This window comes from Amblyraja radiata, chromosome 37 (assembly GCF_010909765.2).
Source record: "Amblyraja radiata isolate CabotCenter1 chromosome 37, sAmbRad1.1.pri, whole genome shotgun sequence".
NCBI lineage: Eukaryota > Metazoa > Chordata > Chondrichthyes > Rajiformes > Rajidae > Amblyraja > Amblyraja radiata.
In genome coordinates, this window is record NC_045992.1 from 9,262,147 (window position 1) to 9,280,766 (window position 18,620).

General features: G+C 40.9%; 1 protein-coding gene across 38 annotated transcripts in view; it reads left to right on the forward strand.

Annotated features, from left to right (window-relative positions):
* LOC116966354 (collagen alpha-1(XIII) chain-like) overlaps positions 1-18,620 on the forward strand; it is a 206,335-nt gene that overhangs the window by 70,290 nt on the left and 117,425 nt on the right. For all 38 annotated transcript variants that reach the window (XM_033012496.1, XM_033012505.1, XM_033012510.1 and 35 more), the window contains exon 3: positions 17,242-17,286. In XM_033012496.1, coding sequence (XP_032868387.1) covers positions 17,242-17,286 — 45 coding nt within the window. The remainder of the gene's footprint in view (positions 1-17,241; positions 17,287-18,620) is intronic.

Consider the following 18,620-nt stretch of genomic DNA (forward strand, 5'->3'; position numbering starts at 1 on the left):
GTCGAAATAGGCCGCAGAGCCTAGCTTACACAAATAAACATTACAGAACAGCTGCCTTCTCCTTGGTGGTGGAGGGGTTCTTGAGAGCATTAAATGGTAACTAGCTATTACCAGGGAACAGGTGGCTGGACCCATCTGGCATGAAGACTTTGAATGGTCGTGGACCGTGTCTCCATGGAAGCAGAAACCTGGTACATCAGTCGGCAGGTTGCCCAGATACTCTGTGTCACCACTAGAGTGGATGTTTCCCTGGCACCACATATCCTCCTGTGAGATGAAAGATTAAATGTAACCCAGCTTGTGACTAACTGACCTCACCTCCCACTCCCAAAATCTATATTCTTCCTGACCCGATCACTTCTTCCAACTCTCCACTCAGTAACTCAGAGGGACAGGCCGCATCCCTGGGGAGAAGGAATAGGTGACATTTCGGGTCGAGAACCCTTCTTCAGACCTTTTTTAACGTTTCCTGATTCTGCCTGCACAAACTTCCACATACCTTGTACTTTTGTTTTTATTAACAAACCCACTTCACAATTGTGTGAAACAGGATATACAATTTTTGTTATTGGATCACTCTCTTGCACTCAGCATCCAGAGAGCTTATAAAATTATCCAATATTTTATTTAGCCATTTAGAACTTTATTCCCAGGGCAGAAATGTCAAATACTAGAGGGCATAGCTTAAAAGTGAGTGCCAAAGTTTAAAGAAAATATACAGGGCAAGATTTTAAACAGAGTGGTATGTGCCTAGAACATGCTGCCAGGGGTGGTGGTGGAAGCAGATATGATAGTGACATTTAAGAGGCTTTTAGATAGCTACTACATGCATATGCAAGAATCACTTGCAGATAGAGGAGATTAGTTTAACATGGCATTGTGTTCGGCACAGACATTGTGGGCTGAAGGGCTGTTCCTATACTGTACTGTTCTACGTAACTGCAGAGAACTTGAGTTTCACAAATAATTGCATTGAAAGTAATTGGTTAAAACCAACTGCTGTTTAGTATTTTAATATTTGTGCCACAGCTTAAGGCATAAATGATTACAAACTATATTGCAATTATTTCTCAGAATATTGGCCATGGGACATCAACAAGGTCACATTTATTTTCCTTCCATATTTGGCAGGGTTGCTGCAGAAAAGGCTTCAAGAGTTTACAGTGGAGACATGGAGTCATGTATAGAACAGATTAGATAGTGATGATGCCGCTTTTCCCGCTTGTAATCAATTAATCAGTTGGAATTTAATAACAATCAGTAGTTTTAATCTGCTTGGCCCTAGTCTCTGACTAATTCTTAACAAATCTGTCTAGTATCACAAATTACCATGGATGCATTCAACTCTTTGTTGGTCCAATTGCCTAATTATTGATACTGTCCTCCACCTGAAAATAAATATTCACATTCCAATTAATTTGCAATGGTGAAGAGCTAAAGCCCAAATTGGCAATTAGTATTTATTTGGAGCACTGAGTTCCATGCAGAGATGAGGTCCATGTGCTTAATTCAATTAAAATTCACTTTTAAAACTTTGCTTAAGAAGCAACTTTGGAACCTGAATTCTAATCGGACATTTGTGTGATTTGGACAGCATATTCAAACCTGAGACTTCCATATTAATGTTTGCAGTGCAACCTCTTTGAATGTGCACATCTCAGGCCAACGTTAGTACACATTTCAGCACCATGAGTGCTCCCTAACACCTGAATACATCTGCACTTACACTTGCTACTCAGACATTTAATATTACGTGTCCGTGATCGAGAGGAAGCAGAAAAAATATACTGGAATATTGCCTGAACTAGAGGACTTGAGCTATGTGAAGTTGGATAGGCTGGGAAGTATTCTCTGGACCAAAGGACATAGAGAGGTGAACTTACATGGGTTTATCAAGAATCAAAAGAGTCAAGAGTGTTTAATTGTCATATGCACCAAAAACAGAATCTTGAAATTCTTACTTGCAGCAGCACAACAGATTCATAAACACAACACTCTATAGATAACATAACAAAAGAGAAAAGGAAGAGTTCAACAATTATAAAAACTATAACAAAACAAAAGCTTAAAGTCCCGAGTGCAACCAAGACAGTCTGTAGCTCAAAGTTTAGTTGGTGTTGCAGTGTTCAATAGCCTGATGGTTGTTGGGAAGAAGCTGTTCCTGAACCTGGAGGTTACTGTTTTCAGACTCCTATACCTTCATCCCGATGACAGGAGTGAATTGATTTATCGGTGTTGTGGGTCCTTGATGATGCTGTCTACCTTTTTGAGGCAGCGCCTCCTATAGTTCTTGTTGATGGGGGGAGGTCACTTCCTGTGATGAACCAGCCATTATCCACCATGGGAACAGAGTGCTGGAGTAACTCAGCGGGTTAGGCAGCATCTCTGGAGAACATGGATAGCTGATGTTTTGGGTCAGGACCCTTCAGAATGGGATTCCCGTTAGGTGTGTATATATACTGCCACACGACTGCAAAGAGGCACAAGTTTTAACTCTGTGAAAAATTACATTGCACCCAAGTGGTCCCATAACTAGATTTACAAGGTATGTCTCAGTGACAAAGAAAACGTCCATTTCCTAGCACTACTGGCGAATAATGCAGAGAAAAAGGTGTTCCCAGTTGGCTCAGAAAAGTTCAAAGCAAGGTAATAAATCTGAAGTGATATTGTGCTGTAACTATTGCTGCAATGCTCCGTTTATAATAGTCTCCTGTGGCACCATTCTGTCCTGTACACTCTTTATTGGAGCTGCACGTCATTCCCACTTGGTTTGGTGCTAACTGTGCATGCTTCTCATATTGCATCGTCTCACTTGCCTCTTGTCTGCCCTATCCAGCACGGTTCATGACCTTGTTCTAAATTTAAAGTGTCTGCTTCAAGGTAACTAGGCTTACTTATGTATCCCTGGGCTGGGAACATCTGAAGGCTAGGATGCTGGGCTGACAGTCCATGTTTGGCGGTCTTGCTCGTGGGCGAACACTGCAAAATAATGGATTATTTCTGTACGGCTTTTGATGAAGGGTTGCCACCACATTTCCCAGTAAGTGCAGAGTTATTGAACCTCACATGCACACTTGTAATTTTGCCTAATGACCATCATTATACAAATTTCACTCTCCACGCTTCTTCGAAGTATATTTGTCTTCACACGCAGATTCGTTTTCTAAATAAACAAGCAGGCAATCGCTAATGAACAACATGCGACCAAATATCCTGGTCGATGCAAAGATCAGAAGAAGCTGCAATTTTCAGAATAAAGGAGGGCACTTAAGAACATTAATATATAATTCAATATTAAGCTATCATTTTGTTTCATTTATCATGGACAAATACTAATGTCCTTTTCTCAAATTGAAATAACCTGTTGAATTACATCCGTTTCAAGGCATTTAAATTTGCAAGGTTTAAAATTAGCTTCTCTAAAAATGCATTTAAAGTGTTAATGCAGTTTCCCCATAGGCCTGTAGTTTCCTGGATTATGGAATGATATGTGAAATATAAAGTTAGTCATAATGGGAATAATTGAGCAGGATGAAATCTGCTCCCTAGACTTGTCGCCTTGGTCCCGCCTGCCTAGACTTATCTAGGCCGGATGCAGAGCGCTGATCAAGCTGATTCTCCTCATGCAGGTCGTGTCTGGTGCTGCATAGCAAAGCTTCAGGCTTCAGTGGTAAGTAGGCTGCCAGCAGCCACCTACCTACAGGCTACAAGGTGATGTTGATGTGTTGTTGAAATGGGCTGAGAAATGGCAGAGGCAGTTGAATCCAGATACATGTGAGCTGTTGCATTTTGTGAATGCAACGGATGATAGGACATACATCATGAATGGCAGAATCTGAGGTGGTATTGAGGAAGATAGACACAAAATGCTGGAGTAACTCAGTGGGCCAGACAGCATCTCTGGAGAGAAGGAATGGGTGACATTTCGGGTCGAGACTCTTCTTCGAGTCATGGAAGGTGTGGTGGAGTTGTGGACAGTGTGGAAGGCAGTGTGAGGCTACAGAATGATATTGATGTGTTGTTGAAATGGGCTGAGATGCAGTTTTATCCAGATACATGAGGAGTGTTGCATTTTGTGAGTGCTAAGAACAGGCTAGTAAATATTAGCTATTTATTGAGCATGGTGGGACTGACAATCTGATGTGTTTTTATGTTAATTCAAGGAATATTATGGGTAACGTTGCTGAATTAAGAGCCTGGATTAGTACATGGATCTACTATGTTGTGGACTTTACAGATACCTGGTGAGCAAAGGGCAAGGCTGACAGCTCAAATGTTCCACAGTTTAACGTTTAAGAGGTGATATAGAGCAGTGTAAAAGAGGTGTGGAGGTTGCATTATTGATCAGAAAGAATATTTAGAAGGGCTCATCTTGCGACCATCTTGTGAGGCGATATGGATGGAACTCAGCAAAAGGAAAGATGCAATCACTATGATGGGATTATATTATAGGCCACCCAGCTGAGATACATATGTGTAGACAGACTATGGAAAGATGTAAAAACAACAAAGATGTTGTCATGGGAGGTCTTCATTTTCTCAATATTGACTGTGGGACTCAACACAGCCGATGGCTAAGATGGGCCAAATGTGTTACACGCATCTAAGAGGGCTTCTTGAAACAGTATGTAGATAGGGGCCAAACTTGACCTTGGGTTGGAAAATGCGCTTGGCCAGATGGTCGGAGTTTCAGTGGGAGAAAACTTTGGAAACAGTGATCATAAGTGAGTTTTAATTATGGATGAGATAAGACTGGCGGGGGAGAAAGTGCTAAATGGGGAAGAGGTAATTACAACAGTATTAGAACGGTAACCGGGGAGATAGATTGGAAACATCTGTTATTGGGTAAATCCATATCGAACATGTGGGAGTCTTTTAAAGACCAGCTGGTTAGAATTCGGGACCAGCATGTTCCTATGATGATGAAAGATAGGAATGGTAGGGTTCAAGAACCTTGGATGACAGGAGATGTTGAATGTTTAGTCAAAAAGAACAAGGAAGCATATGTAAAGCGTAGGAAGCTGAAATCAGACAACGCATTTGAGGAGTATAAATGAAGCTGGAAAGAACAAATAAGAAACCAGGAGAGCTCAAAAGGGCCATGAAATGTCCTTGGCAAGTAGAATTAAGACAAATCCCAATGCATTCTACATATAAAAACAAGAGGGAATAATGAGGAAAAGGGTATCTCCACATACGGACAATGAAGGGGATTTAAGTCTGGAGCCATAGGAAGTGGACGTGATGCAAACTGTGTTATTATTCACCAAGGAGAAGGACATGAATGATGGTGGGAACAAGAGAGGGATGCACTGATATACTTTAGCATGTTGATATTATGAAGGAGGAGGTATTGGATCTCTTGACGAGCATTAAGGTGGATAAATCCCGAGATTCTGATAGAATCTATTCAACATATTGAGAAAGGCAAGCGTGAGTTTGCTCGGGCATTGTATCGTCTTTAGCCACAGGTAAAGCCTCAGAAGATCGGAGAATAACCTGTCTGTTTTTTTTAGTTTAAGAAAGGCAATTGGGATAATCCAGGGAAATATAGGCTGGTGAACCTTACATTAGTGGTGAGGAAATATTTTCTCCCTGAATTTCAATGTTAGTACAAGTTATACATGGTGTTTTCCTGGACGGAACTACAACCTTCAAAGCATCTGCAAAACCAAAGTCAGCTTATTTTTGCTTCAACCTCCAGAACCGTCTACTGCTGTGTTGAAGGCGTTTTGCAGATTTTCTTACAATAATGTAGTGTGGCAGTTAGGACATGCGGAATTGGAGGACAATTTATTTGCCGAAGTGGAATGTGCAAGGAATTAAGAATATTGGAGAAGGTTATTCGCCTCATTAAACCCATTCCCCAGAGGACATGTACAACTCTTCAGTTATGGACATGACTTCATCGAATACTGCCCCTTGCTGCACAACCTGTTGATCCTAATTTCAGGAATACTGGGTTCCTTCTGTTCCCTGTAAAAAGTCAGACGTTGCTATTATTACCACTGTAATCTTCAGTCCTTCTCAGCACCAGAGCCTCTTGGAGGTGTTATTTCACCTCAAGTCAATTATATTCTCTGTAAGTCTATTCCATATGTTATCTAAGCAGCATGGAGATCTCAAACTATGCCCAAGGTATTTTGTACCAGTTCCCTTTATTGCTGTTCTCATTGTCCAAATTAGAGTTGGATTATTTTGGTCACAAATATGCATTTCATTTCAAACATTGCAAAATTTACCACATTTATCCCTATCAGTTTGTATGCAAGACATTAATGTAAATGCAACTAACTTATAAAGAAAGAAACTAAAATAAAAAAAACTGATTCCTCATGTTTTTCAGAAGTGTCTTCAGACTTTAACCACCCAGTCTTTTTTAATCATCCAACTAGGCTTTGAAGCTTTGTGTTGGTGTGTTTAGGTATTTCATATGCTTCACATTGAGAAGTGTTAGCGGTTCATATTTTAAATAGATCTTCATGTTCCCACTTACAAAACATATTGTCCCCTTAAGGATCCTTGCGTTTCATAATTTTGTATGGATCCAAAGTCATTTTGACTTCTGGAGATATTTTATTGAAGCTGTGAACCAAACAATGTCAAGTTCAGACAAATGATGAAAGAGTAGAGCATGGTATTAATTTCCACCAAAACACCAGCATGAAACAATTGTTAATGACATTAGTCTTGAGTGAACATTGAACAATATGTTTGGTGGTGTTGATGCTGTTGTCTTCATGGTCAGAGTGATATAGACAGGTATAGGCAGCTGGGATCTAGTGCATCCCTGGGGGAGTTTCGAGAGCTAAGGAGTAAACTGAAAAATAAGATCAGAAGGGCAAAAAGGGGCCAGGAGATAGCTCTGGTGCGTAGCACTAAGGACAATCCCAAAAGATTTTATAAATACATAACGGGTGAAAGGGTAATTAGAGAGAGAGTGGGACCTCTCAGGAATCAACGCGGTCACCTCTGTGTGGAGCCACAGGAGATGGGCAAGGTCCTCAATGAATAGTTCTCTTCTGTATTTACCAAGGACAAAGACAGTAGGATGGAGGAACTTAGGGCAGTCAATGCAAATGGCTTGAGAGCAGTCAGTGTTACCGTCGAAGAAGAACTGAATGTACTGTCGTGTATGAAGATAGGTCGATAATTCTCCAGGGCCTAATCAGATATATCCAAGGACATTGTGGGAAACTAGAGAGGAAATTGCAGGAGCCCTGGTTGAAATTTATGAGTCGTCCTTAAATACAGGAGAGATGCCGGAAGACTGGAGGATGGCAAATGTTGTGCCTCTTTTCAAGAAGGGCTGCAGGGAAAATGCTGGGCACTATAGGCTGGCGAGTTTAACATCGGTGGTTGGAAAGTTATGGAGAGTATTCTGAGGGATGGGTTATACAGGCATTTGGATGGGCAAGGGCTGATTAGGGATAGTCACCATAGTTTTGTACATGGGAGGTTGTGTCTCACAAATTTGATTGATTTTGTTTGAAGACGTGACCAAAAAGGTTGATGAAGGCAGAGCTGTAGATGTTGTGTACGTGGACTTCAGTAAGGCATTCAACAAGGTTCTGCATGGTTGGCTGCTCTGGAAGGTTAGATCGCATGGGATCCAAGGAAAGATAGCTGAATGGATAGCAAATTGGCTCCATGGAAGGGTGATGGTGGAATGTCGCTTCTCGGACTGGAGGCCTGTGACTAGTGGTATACCTCAGTGTTCGGTGCTGGGCCCGTAACTGTTTGTCATCACCATCACTGATTTGGATGAGAACATACAGGGCAATATTAGCAAGTTTGCTGATAATACAAAATTGAGTGGTTTCGCAGATAGCGGAGATGTTTGTGAAAGATAGCAGTGAAGGACCTGGATCGATTGGCCAGGTGGGCGGAGGAATGGTTGATGGAATTTAATACAGAGAAATGTGAGGTGTTGCATCTTGGGTCGTCGAACAAGGGCAGGTCCTACACAGTAAATGGCAGGCCTCTGGGTAGTCTTGTAAGACAGAGGGATCTAGGAGTACAGATGCATGGTTCCTTGAAGGTCGAGTCGCAGGTGGATAAGGTGTCAAAAAGGCTTTTGGCACGTTGGCCTTCAAGAGCCAGAGTATTGAGTATAGAAGTTGGGAGATCATGTTGCAGTTGTATAAGACGTTGGTGAGACCACATTTAGAATATTGTGTTCAGTTCTGGGCACCATATTATAGGAAAGATATTGTCAAGCTTGAAAGGGTTCAGTAAAGATTTACGAGGATGTTGCCAGGACTAGAGGGTGTGAGCTACAGGGAGAGGTTGAGTAGGCTGGGTCTGTATTCCATGGAGCGCAGGAGGTTGAGAGGTGATCTTATAAAGGTGTACAAAATCATGAGAGGAATAAATCAGGTAGATGCACAGAGTCTCTTGCCCAGAATAGAGGAATCGAGGACCAGAGGACATCGGTGAAGGGGGAAAGATTTAATGGGAATCCGAAGGGTAACTTTTTCACACAAAGGGTGGTGGAACAAGGGTGGTGAAACAAGCTACCAGAGGTGGTAGTTGAGGCTGGAACTATCCCACCGTTTAAGAAACAATTAGACAGACACATGGATAGGACAGGTTTGGAGAGATATGGACCAAGCGCAGGAAAGTGAGACCAGTGTACTGGAACTTTGTTGGCTGGTGTGTGCAAGTTGGGCCGAAGGGCCTGTTTCCACACTGTATCACTCTATGACATCATTCAAGCAATTCTGAAGGTCAAAATTAAGAGTGTAAGTCACTTTGTATTGAGCATTGTAATCCGCATGCTTCAATGGATTGTTCCACTTGAATTGATGATGGTTCACTCAGTCAAACCCCAGGTGGATTTATCAATGTCCTAAGCTTCAGATTCTTACAAACGCTCCATTTAAAACAGTTTTGCCACTCTTAACCTCAGCAGGTACTGGTGTTCTCAAGGTGGGTGTTCTCCCCCACTCTGGAGCTGAATAAGGCAAGCATCCTAGTGCAGTGTTTTCCTTCCGCCCTTTTGATGTCACTCAACCATTTTCTGGCATCCTGTCGGGTTCCCTTATTCCAGGAGATCTTTCTATGACCTCACAGAAACCTCCATTGTACGCTGCTCTCTGGGGCGTGGACATCACGGTGGTCCTGATCTTTCCAGACCTCCTGCGTGACAAAATCAACCTCTACTGCTCGAATTATTCACTTCCACTGTCTTTCTGTTGATTTACAGTGAATTGTGGGTGCTGCATGTTCACGTCTGGTTTACGTTGATTAAAGAAACGTGAATTTAGTTTCAGTTATTTTAACTTATTATACATGGAATTCCAAGTAGGAATGCAGAAGAATATCAGCTAATTATGTGCACCCTGGACAATTCTCCCCTTTCCTCTGCGCCTGTGTCAAATTTCACATTTTGGGATAGTTTATTGATGTTTTAAACTTATTTTAAGTATAGTTCTCTGCAGTTGGTTCTTGTGGCTATCTTGACTTTGGCTTCTTCTGGAGTTAATAAAAAACAGGTAACTGTTCGGTAATTACATTTGTTTCAAAGTAAACTTCACACCCAACTTCAAACAGTAATCAGAAACATTACAAGGTATTTGAAAGAAAATTTATGTCATTGGATTTAAAATTTACACTTCTAGTACTTCTGTGGTTCATTGCAGGTTAGAACAGAGGTCATAAAGTCGTGGAGCATGAAAACACGAGTCCACAAACACGGCACACAGTCTTGCATTAATCCCATTTTATTCCCAGGAAGACTGTGCAAACTCAATGCAGACCGCACTGGAGATTGGGCAATAGCTCTACTGTGTTACCCGTTATGGAGTCAAAAAGCCTGTAATATCATTTCACAAATCTTCTTGTTTAGCTTCTAATGACGCCGAATGTCTTTTGGTCAATCATGTCACTTCTAGCTCTCAGTCAGAGCAATCCTTCTCTTTCCCGCCCCTATGCTCCAGAAGTTTCATTTACTAGACTATAACTGTTGCTGCTAGAAGGATGTAGACATCAAGTCAACAGACATAACAAAAGCTGCAAGTTAATTGAGTCACACAGATCTCTCTTCCCTTGTTCACCTCCATTCCCACTTGTCCATCGTCCTAGCTATTCCCTCCCCCAACTACGGATTCGAAAAGTTTAGAAGGATATGGTCCAAACACAGGCAGGTGGGACTCATGTGGATGGGGTATCTTGGATGGCATGGGCATGTTGGGCAGAAGAGCCTGGTTCCGTGCTGTATGACTAGGACTCTGTCTGGTTCCATCATCCTTTATCTGGTATCGGATCCCCTTCCAGATATGGTATAATCCACTTTTGTAACAAGAATATAAAAGCAGAATTTTGCTTAAATGGTAATAGATTAATGCATGCAGGAATTTAAAGAATCCTCACATAGGAAAAGTTCATGCAGATAGACAGACAGACAGAATATTATCCTTCATTGCAAGGGCGATGAAGTACAAAAGTCGAGACGTTTTGCTGTAACAGTTTACGCACATGGAGAGGCCACACTTGAAATACTGTATTAATTAAAGCTTTATTTCAGACACAGGTCCATATAACACATCAACCAGTACAAAGAATTACAAAGATACATTAAAAAATTGCATATTAGCCTAAAATATATATAAGCTATTGCACCAATGCCGTCTTAGCCTAGAAGTGAATCTATAGCAGCTTTTCAGAGGGCTGACTAGGGCTTCAATTATGTGGTTCTCTGACTTGTCCAGGCGACACATAAAACTAAACATCAGCTGTCTTAAGAGTGCCTCACAGGTTGGCACTCTAGTGGACACAAACAATTGACTGGCACTATGCCACCTAGAGACACGAAGTAGCAACCTCATTGCATCATTGTATGCAACCTTAAGCCTCTGCATACTCTTTTTCTTATAATTAGACCACAATTGAGCAGTATATAACGGTGTGATGTAGGTTCTGAACAGGGAACACTTCACAGAATCAGAGCACATATAAAACATCCTTATAAGCATGTTGTCTTGAAGATAAATTTTACAGCGCTGTCGGTAGAGGTCTTTGTCATCCGTCCAGTCATCAGATATGACATGACCTAGGTATTTAATTTCCTCACACACAGCAAGAGGACTGTCTGACAAATAAAAGGTCGGAAAAGTTGATTCCCTGTCCTCAGCGCTTCTAATTACCATTATGCGGCTTTTCTTAGCGTTATACTTAATGTCATAATCAAGGCCATACTGAGAGCACACCTTCAGCATCTGCTGCAGCCCAGCACTATATGGACAGAGCTGGATTGTTTTGGTCTCCATATTTAAGGACGGAAATACTTCCCTTGAGCATTGGGTAATGAAAGTTCACAAGATTGCATCCTGAGATGAAAGTGTGGTTTTATACTTTCTGGGGTATGGATGATCTTGGCGAAACATAGACGATTTTTAGGAGACTTGCCAGAGTAGATGCTATAAGAATGCTTTCCCTCATGGGGGAATCTAGAGTAGGGGTAGGAGGTATTGGATGGAGATCCCCATTAGGACCAAGATGAGAAGAAATTTCCCTTCTCAGCGTCGTGAATTATTGTCATTGTCAACCCAGAGATCTATGGAAGCTTAGTTAGTAAGTAAGTTCAAGGTTAAGATGGAGATCTGGGGACGCAGGGAGACAAAGAGTAATGGAGATCAGGCCCATAAATGGACTTAAGATCATTGATGAGACCTGCCATAATCTTATTGTATGGTGTAGTAGACTCGAGGGGTTGAGTGGCCTGTTCCAGCTCCTTTTCTTAAGCTCTTTGCACATTTACCCTAAAGGAACCCTTCATAATATTACAGATCTGCTCTGGGCTTCTCCTCAGTTTCCTGACATGTGCTGCCTTCGCTGGGAAACAGTTCTTGTAAAAAAAAATATACAGCTTTTCTAATGTGTTGAAATCCTATCAAATTGAAATCTTCTCCTCAGTCCAAGAGTTCTGTAGGTAGTTGAATGTGGTGATTTTTCTCATATCTTCCATATGCTTCCATAACATGTTTATATATTGCTGGCTTCAATTGGTTTGAAAAGGCATTCAGCATTGTTCCCTTCAGGTCATTTCATGTATCAGGCATCTCAACGCAAAGACAGACCCCACGATCAAGTCGGACATCTCTACATCTTTATACTGCAGATTTAATTTTCACTGATTAAATTGCAATGGTGAATTAAAGTTTAAGACTTCTATTTCCTGTTTGTTCAGGTGCTAAGCAGTAATTATTGCAAAACCTGCAATCTGATGATTGAGTACCATCAATGCCACTAAATGCATTTGCTGATTTTGGAAAATATGTACGTTGTGAAAATGAATAAAATGCCTTGACCTTTAGCCATCCGAAAATATAGGTTGCATGTCATTTCAACTTGCCTTCACATTCCCACTTCAACCTCCCATCCTCAGCTTTCTCCACTGCCAAGGTGGGCTTTCTACAACCAAACAGTATGAACGTTGACTTTTCCAATTTCGGGGAACCATTACCCCCTGTCTTCCCATAACCCTCTCCCTCTGTCCTCCTATTTTTGTTCTCTTGTTCATACCCCATACCCAGCCCCACGGTATCCATTTTCATCTCCCTCTACCTCCGGCTCCATCTACCTGCCACCTACACGTCACCCACCCATCCCCTCTCCCATCCGGTTCCATATCCCCATCTGCCCCAACTCTCCCTTATCTGGTTCCCTTTATCATCTTCCTTGAAGCCCTGTCCCACTGTACGAGTTCATTCAAGAGTTCTCCTGAGTTGGCCCTGATTCGAACTCGGAGATATACGGTAATGGCCGCTTGTAGGTACTCGGGGCTCTCGTGGACATTTTTCACCATGTTGAAAAATCTTCACGAGTCTTCCCGAGCTTACCATGTTTCCTGAGTACCTGCTGTTAGCATTACGAGCTGCTAAGAGACGTCCCCGAGCTCCGACGTACCCGCTACGTACATTCTACGTGCTTACCACGAGTTTAAAAAAAAAATTAAACTCTGGAGAGCTCTTGAATGAACTTGTACAGTGGGACAGGGCTTTAACTCTTCAGATTCCAGCTGTCTTCCCCTGCTCATTACCCTCGGATTCTATCTCTCCTTCACCCACCCTTCCTCCTGGCTCCATCTGCAGTTTTCCTCGTCTGCTTCCACTTCTTCTGTTTCCACTCCTACCCCTATCATCTGTCTCTCCTCGGAACACCTATGACCTTCAACCCCCTTCTCACCGCCACCCCCCCCACCCCCCCACCCTCAGTTACCTTCCCTCACCTGATTCAGGGTCTCGACCCAAACTTGACAATTTCTTTCACCTTCCAGGTATTGCTTGACCTGCTGAGTCTCACCAGCAGTTTGTTTTTGATCTGTTGTAACTGTCCTCGTATTGTTAAACATATTATGTCCTTTATTTCTGAAATCCTGCTGCAAGCTTCACATTTATTGCGAACATTGCTATTTCACGGTAAACACGATTCAACGTTAATAAAAAACAAAGTGCTGGAGGAACTCAATTGATCAGGCAGCATCTTTGGAGGGAATGGGCAGAAGACATTTTGGGTCGGGACCCTGCTTCCGTCTGAACTACGTTCCCTCCGGAGATACTGCCTGAACCATTGCATTCCTTCAGCATTTTGATTTTTGCTGCACTCTATTGTGTTTCACTATTCAGCATTAACCAATCTATTAGTATGAATATTAATGGCATCAGATGTATGCTGTTTACATTGCAATATGTTAAAGCCCGTTGATCTCTTTATTAGGAATGTACTTGCTGTTTTGTTAAGGAAGTCTTTCTCTTATATTTTAAAAACAGAACAAATTTACACATCTGCTATTTGTTTTAGCTGTATTTTTCTTGCAATTTTACATCCTGGGTATTCTGGAATTTTCCATGACTGCTTCTGATTGCAACAACAGGTCTTGGTATTTATCCGAGCAATTATAATCCACCAAAGTGTTTGACCACCTTGTCTTATTGAACGAGGCTACTAATTCTTCAGCAGTGATGTTAGAAAGTGGTGATTTATGTAGCTAAGGTGTTTAACACATGACCATGAACCAACTGATCTGCATTCTTGAGCAGAACACAAAGTGCTGGAGGAACTCAGTGGGCCAGGCAGCATCTGAGGAGGAAATGGACAGGTAACGTTTTGTAAAGTGGACCTTCTCCAGTCTCTGGCCCACATTCCTATTTCATCTGGACTGCTTTTAGTTGCGAATTATTCCAGTGTTGTTGGAATGGTTGGACACAAAACTGATTGAGACCAGTTCTTTAAACAGTGCTTGTAGGACTTGAATATGCTGTATCTCATTGGTAGATTTAAGCCAGAGATCAGGCTTGTTTTGTTCTCTCAATCAAAATGTAGTCTTACCTGAAGCAAAAAAACAAACTGCACATGCCAGAAACCTGAAACAATGGAAAATATTGGAGACACTCGGCAAGTCAGGCAGAATTTGTGGAGGAAGAAACCGAGTTAATGCACTTCATCCAAACTTTCATCAAATTCAGATTTTTCTTAGTACTCCAGTCGCGAAACATTTAAAGAGTTATATCTGAAACCCACATGATTTGGTGGTGGAGAATGAAAGACTAAAGTAATCAGTGCACAGAGGAAGGACTGGAGAACATATGAGCCACTGATATTTTGGATATAGACATCTAATATTATCGACTGGCGGCCTTTGCTGTTTTATGTGTAGTGGGCTTGGTTGGGTTATGTATCATGGTTTGGACATGTGTTTGGGATCATATGTTTCTGGATGAGTTGATTGTTTCATGTGTAAGGTTTTGAATACTTGTGGTCGGGGCCAGGCTGAGAAAGTTTAGCATGTTGTCAGTGTTTGGGATTCTCTATGTGTGGGTGTCCATTTCTATCTGTTTTTTGTGTTTCTACTGTAAATTAAGTTTCTGACTGTGATTTTTGTTCCTGGTCAGATATGTTGGGTAATTTATATCCCCCTCCCCTCTCCTCCTCCCCTCTCCTCCTCCCCCAAACCCCCATTAATGGGGGACTAGGTGTAAAAATGGAAGCCAATGAAAAGAAAATAAGTTAGGCAGGATAGCCAATCTAATGGTATGTGTTTAGTTTCTTCCACCCCGTCCCCCTACACTAATGTAGAATTTAGCTGTTGGTGAAAATGTACGGTAATCTTTTTTTTTGCAAAGGAGAAGATTCCCGACCCGAAACATTGTTTGTCCATTTCCCTCTACAGATGCTGCCTGGCCCGCTGAGTTCCTCCAGCATTTGAATTTTTTTGTTGTTGCACTAGACGAATTTTGCATTGTTTTCACCACACTGAGCTGCATTTTCACAGTGGCCTTCTGTGCATTAAGCTTCAGATGAGTAGACGCAGAGTAGAATCTAATGGGGAGGATCACGTGCCCAGAGGGAACTGGCCAAAATAACCAGTCAGTGAATCCTTAACTATCCTGAAACCAAAGTGTAACATTTCCCAACTGTTGAGTAGAATATTAATCTGCTCCAGTGTGAAAATATTCTGTTGGAAACAAGAGGATATGAAACGTGTGAGATAATCTTACCTGTTATTAATTTGCTATTTAGTATTGCAGATATTTATACCTAGTGGACAAATCATTCATGTACTATTCAGAACAGATTAGATTAGATTAGATTAGATTCGTTTATTGTCCCAATTTGCCACCTATCCATGATCAGCAGAGATGCTGCCTGATGTTCTGAGTTAAGTCCCACTTTCCTGAGTTACTCACGAATTCTCCCGAGTTTTCCCCTTGATTCAAACTCGGAGAATGTCCGTAGCGAGTCCGTAGATATTTCGTAGCGGCTCATAATGCCAGCATTATGTACTCGGGGCATCAGGTAAGTCGGGACGTTTTTTCAGCATGCTGAAAAATGTCCACGAGTCAAAAAATAGCCCCGAGTACCCACGGCTGGCATCTCCGAGTTTGAATCAAGGGGAAAACTTGGGAGAATTCTTGAGTAACTTAGGAAAGTGGGACAGGGGCTTTACTCCAGCACTTAGTGCCTTTCCTTGTAAACCAGCAACTACAATCCTTGTGTTGACAGGCTCGTACCAGTTTTGGTCCTTAATGGTGAAGTTGGTTTAGTTTTTATTTCCCTCAATCACGATATTTTCAGTTTGACAGATTCATTTAATGATGATGGAATATCTAGGAGCGTTGTGAAAATATTTCCAGCTTCCCCTTTAGTCGTCTGAAATCACCTTCATTAGAAATAGGATAAATCAATATATCAATTGTTACATTCCAACCCTATGTCCGGACTGAGTGAACTGTTACACACCCTGCAAACTGTGACTGAACTGTTCATTATGTAGCCAAGATGCGGTTCATTGAACATGTAATTTACACTTAGGCCATCACAACAAATGACCTCATTAATATTGCTCACATTTAGCTTAAAGGAAGCTTTCATTAACACCACCACTTCATCTTTGATCGGGTGATTTACTTTACAGGAATAATAAATATGTGTAGAGCAAATAAATATTCTATTTTGCAAGACAGGGATCTATTTAGCACCTTAAAATTAGTCCTGCTGAAGTTTTATGCAGCATATGCAATCCATGATTAGAGATTCTGATCTGAAATAGTATGCGTTGTAGTCAAGGGTTTTTGTAACAATTTCTAGTGTGGGTTCAGTTTATTTTGGAGGACAGTCTGCGTACTTAAGTATATACTATATACATTAAAATATATTGAGTGCTCTGTTTCATGTTTTAAATGTAGCTTTTGTGTGAAATGCTGTGGATATTCCCCTTGTTACTGTTTTTCGTGCTTGGGGATATAACATTTTACATGCAACATAGATGGATGTGCGTTTTCATGATTGAAGAACGTTAAGGAATGTTGACTCCTTGGTCCTGCTTCAATGATTTATTACAGCATAAATTGTGAAATATTATCCATCTGAGATTAGGTCAGCATCTTGATATTGGGCCAATTAATCAATAATCCAGGGAGGCAGAAGGTTATCAAGAACTATTCATTGCATGTAGAAATGTGTAAGACAGCCAGAACTCTTGTTAATACAAGCTGTAGAATTTGTATATTTACATTTAAGCTTCTCAGAAACATCACTATTAAAGTGTAACTCTCCATGCCAAATGATGAACAAGAAGGGCTTTAAAGCTGCTAGATTCCCAATCAAAACTCAAGTGTTTACATTTTGACTCCGCTTTCCAATTTTACAGTCATCTTAAGTCGGTTGTGCCACTGGTCTACTCAGATACATGGTCCCCATTTGTTGACAACTATACTAATATTCCTGGTTTCTCTCTAGGGCCACCAGGAGAAAAAGGAAGACATGGTCGCAGAGGTACTACAGGTACGTGCCACAGTAGTTCCGAGATGTTTCCCCACAATGAACAACATAATTCCCTGTGTTATAGAAACTTCAGGAATGGAATTGGCTCCTTGATTATTAACATTTAATTTTTTACCAGTCCTCACAAGTAGACCATACTCTTGTGTTGCTAGCCGGGTACTGGACAATGCACAGTCTTCTCCTAAACATTGCTTCCAATGAAATTAACAGAACAGTGTAATGGCGGATACAACATGTAGCAATGTTGCACTGCCCATTTAGTTTGAGGAAACAAGGAAGAATTCCTATTCCTGTGTATCTGCAGCTACACCCTAAAAGATGCTGGTTTGTGATATGTTATTCATACACATGACCCATGAAGGAACATGTATTATAGAGTAATAAAGGGATATTTAACATGTAATCATGCTTTAAATCAAGAAGGTAATGAGAGTGGATGAATATTGGAGCATTATTAATTGTGGTCTAAACTTTCTAATGTGCATACAGTACTTCAGAAAATATATTTTTTGAATATAAAATAAACATTTGTAAAGAAAGATTTGTAATTTTTTTTAATTTATTTGTAAATCAAGTATGTTCATTTGTGTATCATTTATTCCAGTCGTTATTTCCTTTAATTTGGAGGTTAATATGAGATTGCTTCCATAGATTGTTACCTGTTGCATGCCGTAAAACTACCAAAGCCTAATTCATTTGCTGTAAAATTGTGCAAACTCTGCACAATCTGGTCAGCCTGATCTGCCATTCTAGAAATCTGAAACCATAGATTTCCGAGTTTTTTAAAAACTATCATCTCCTTGAGCAAACTAGTTTATCTGAAGAAGGGGTCCGACCTGAAACGTCACCCATCCTTTTTCTCCAGTTGCTGCCTGACCCACTGAGTTACTCCAGGACTTTGTGTCTATAGTCACAAGTCACTCCTCATGGTGCCCAACTGTACCAACATGATCAAACATCAGATTCTAGCAAACATCCTCCACAAGTCTCTTTCTATGGTCCATCTATAATAAGATTGTGAATCCGCATTTCATTGTAAAGGCACAAGCTTTGTCTTTTGGCTTGGTGATGCACCAATATTCTATTCCCGAAGTTAGCCTTTCTTCGGATATAAATTAATAAGTAAACTCTGTGACCTTTTAGCGGTGAGTTCAGCAGTGGTCCAGCCTTTTCTGTGCTTTTTTTTAATATAATTAGTAAATGATGGCAAATGCATTAAAATGCTTCAATACATTGTAGTATAACTTTGTAAGATTATATTTCATGCAATAATGAATAACACAAGAATAATTTTTTTAAATCTCAAAGAATAAATATCACTATTCATTCCTTCA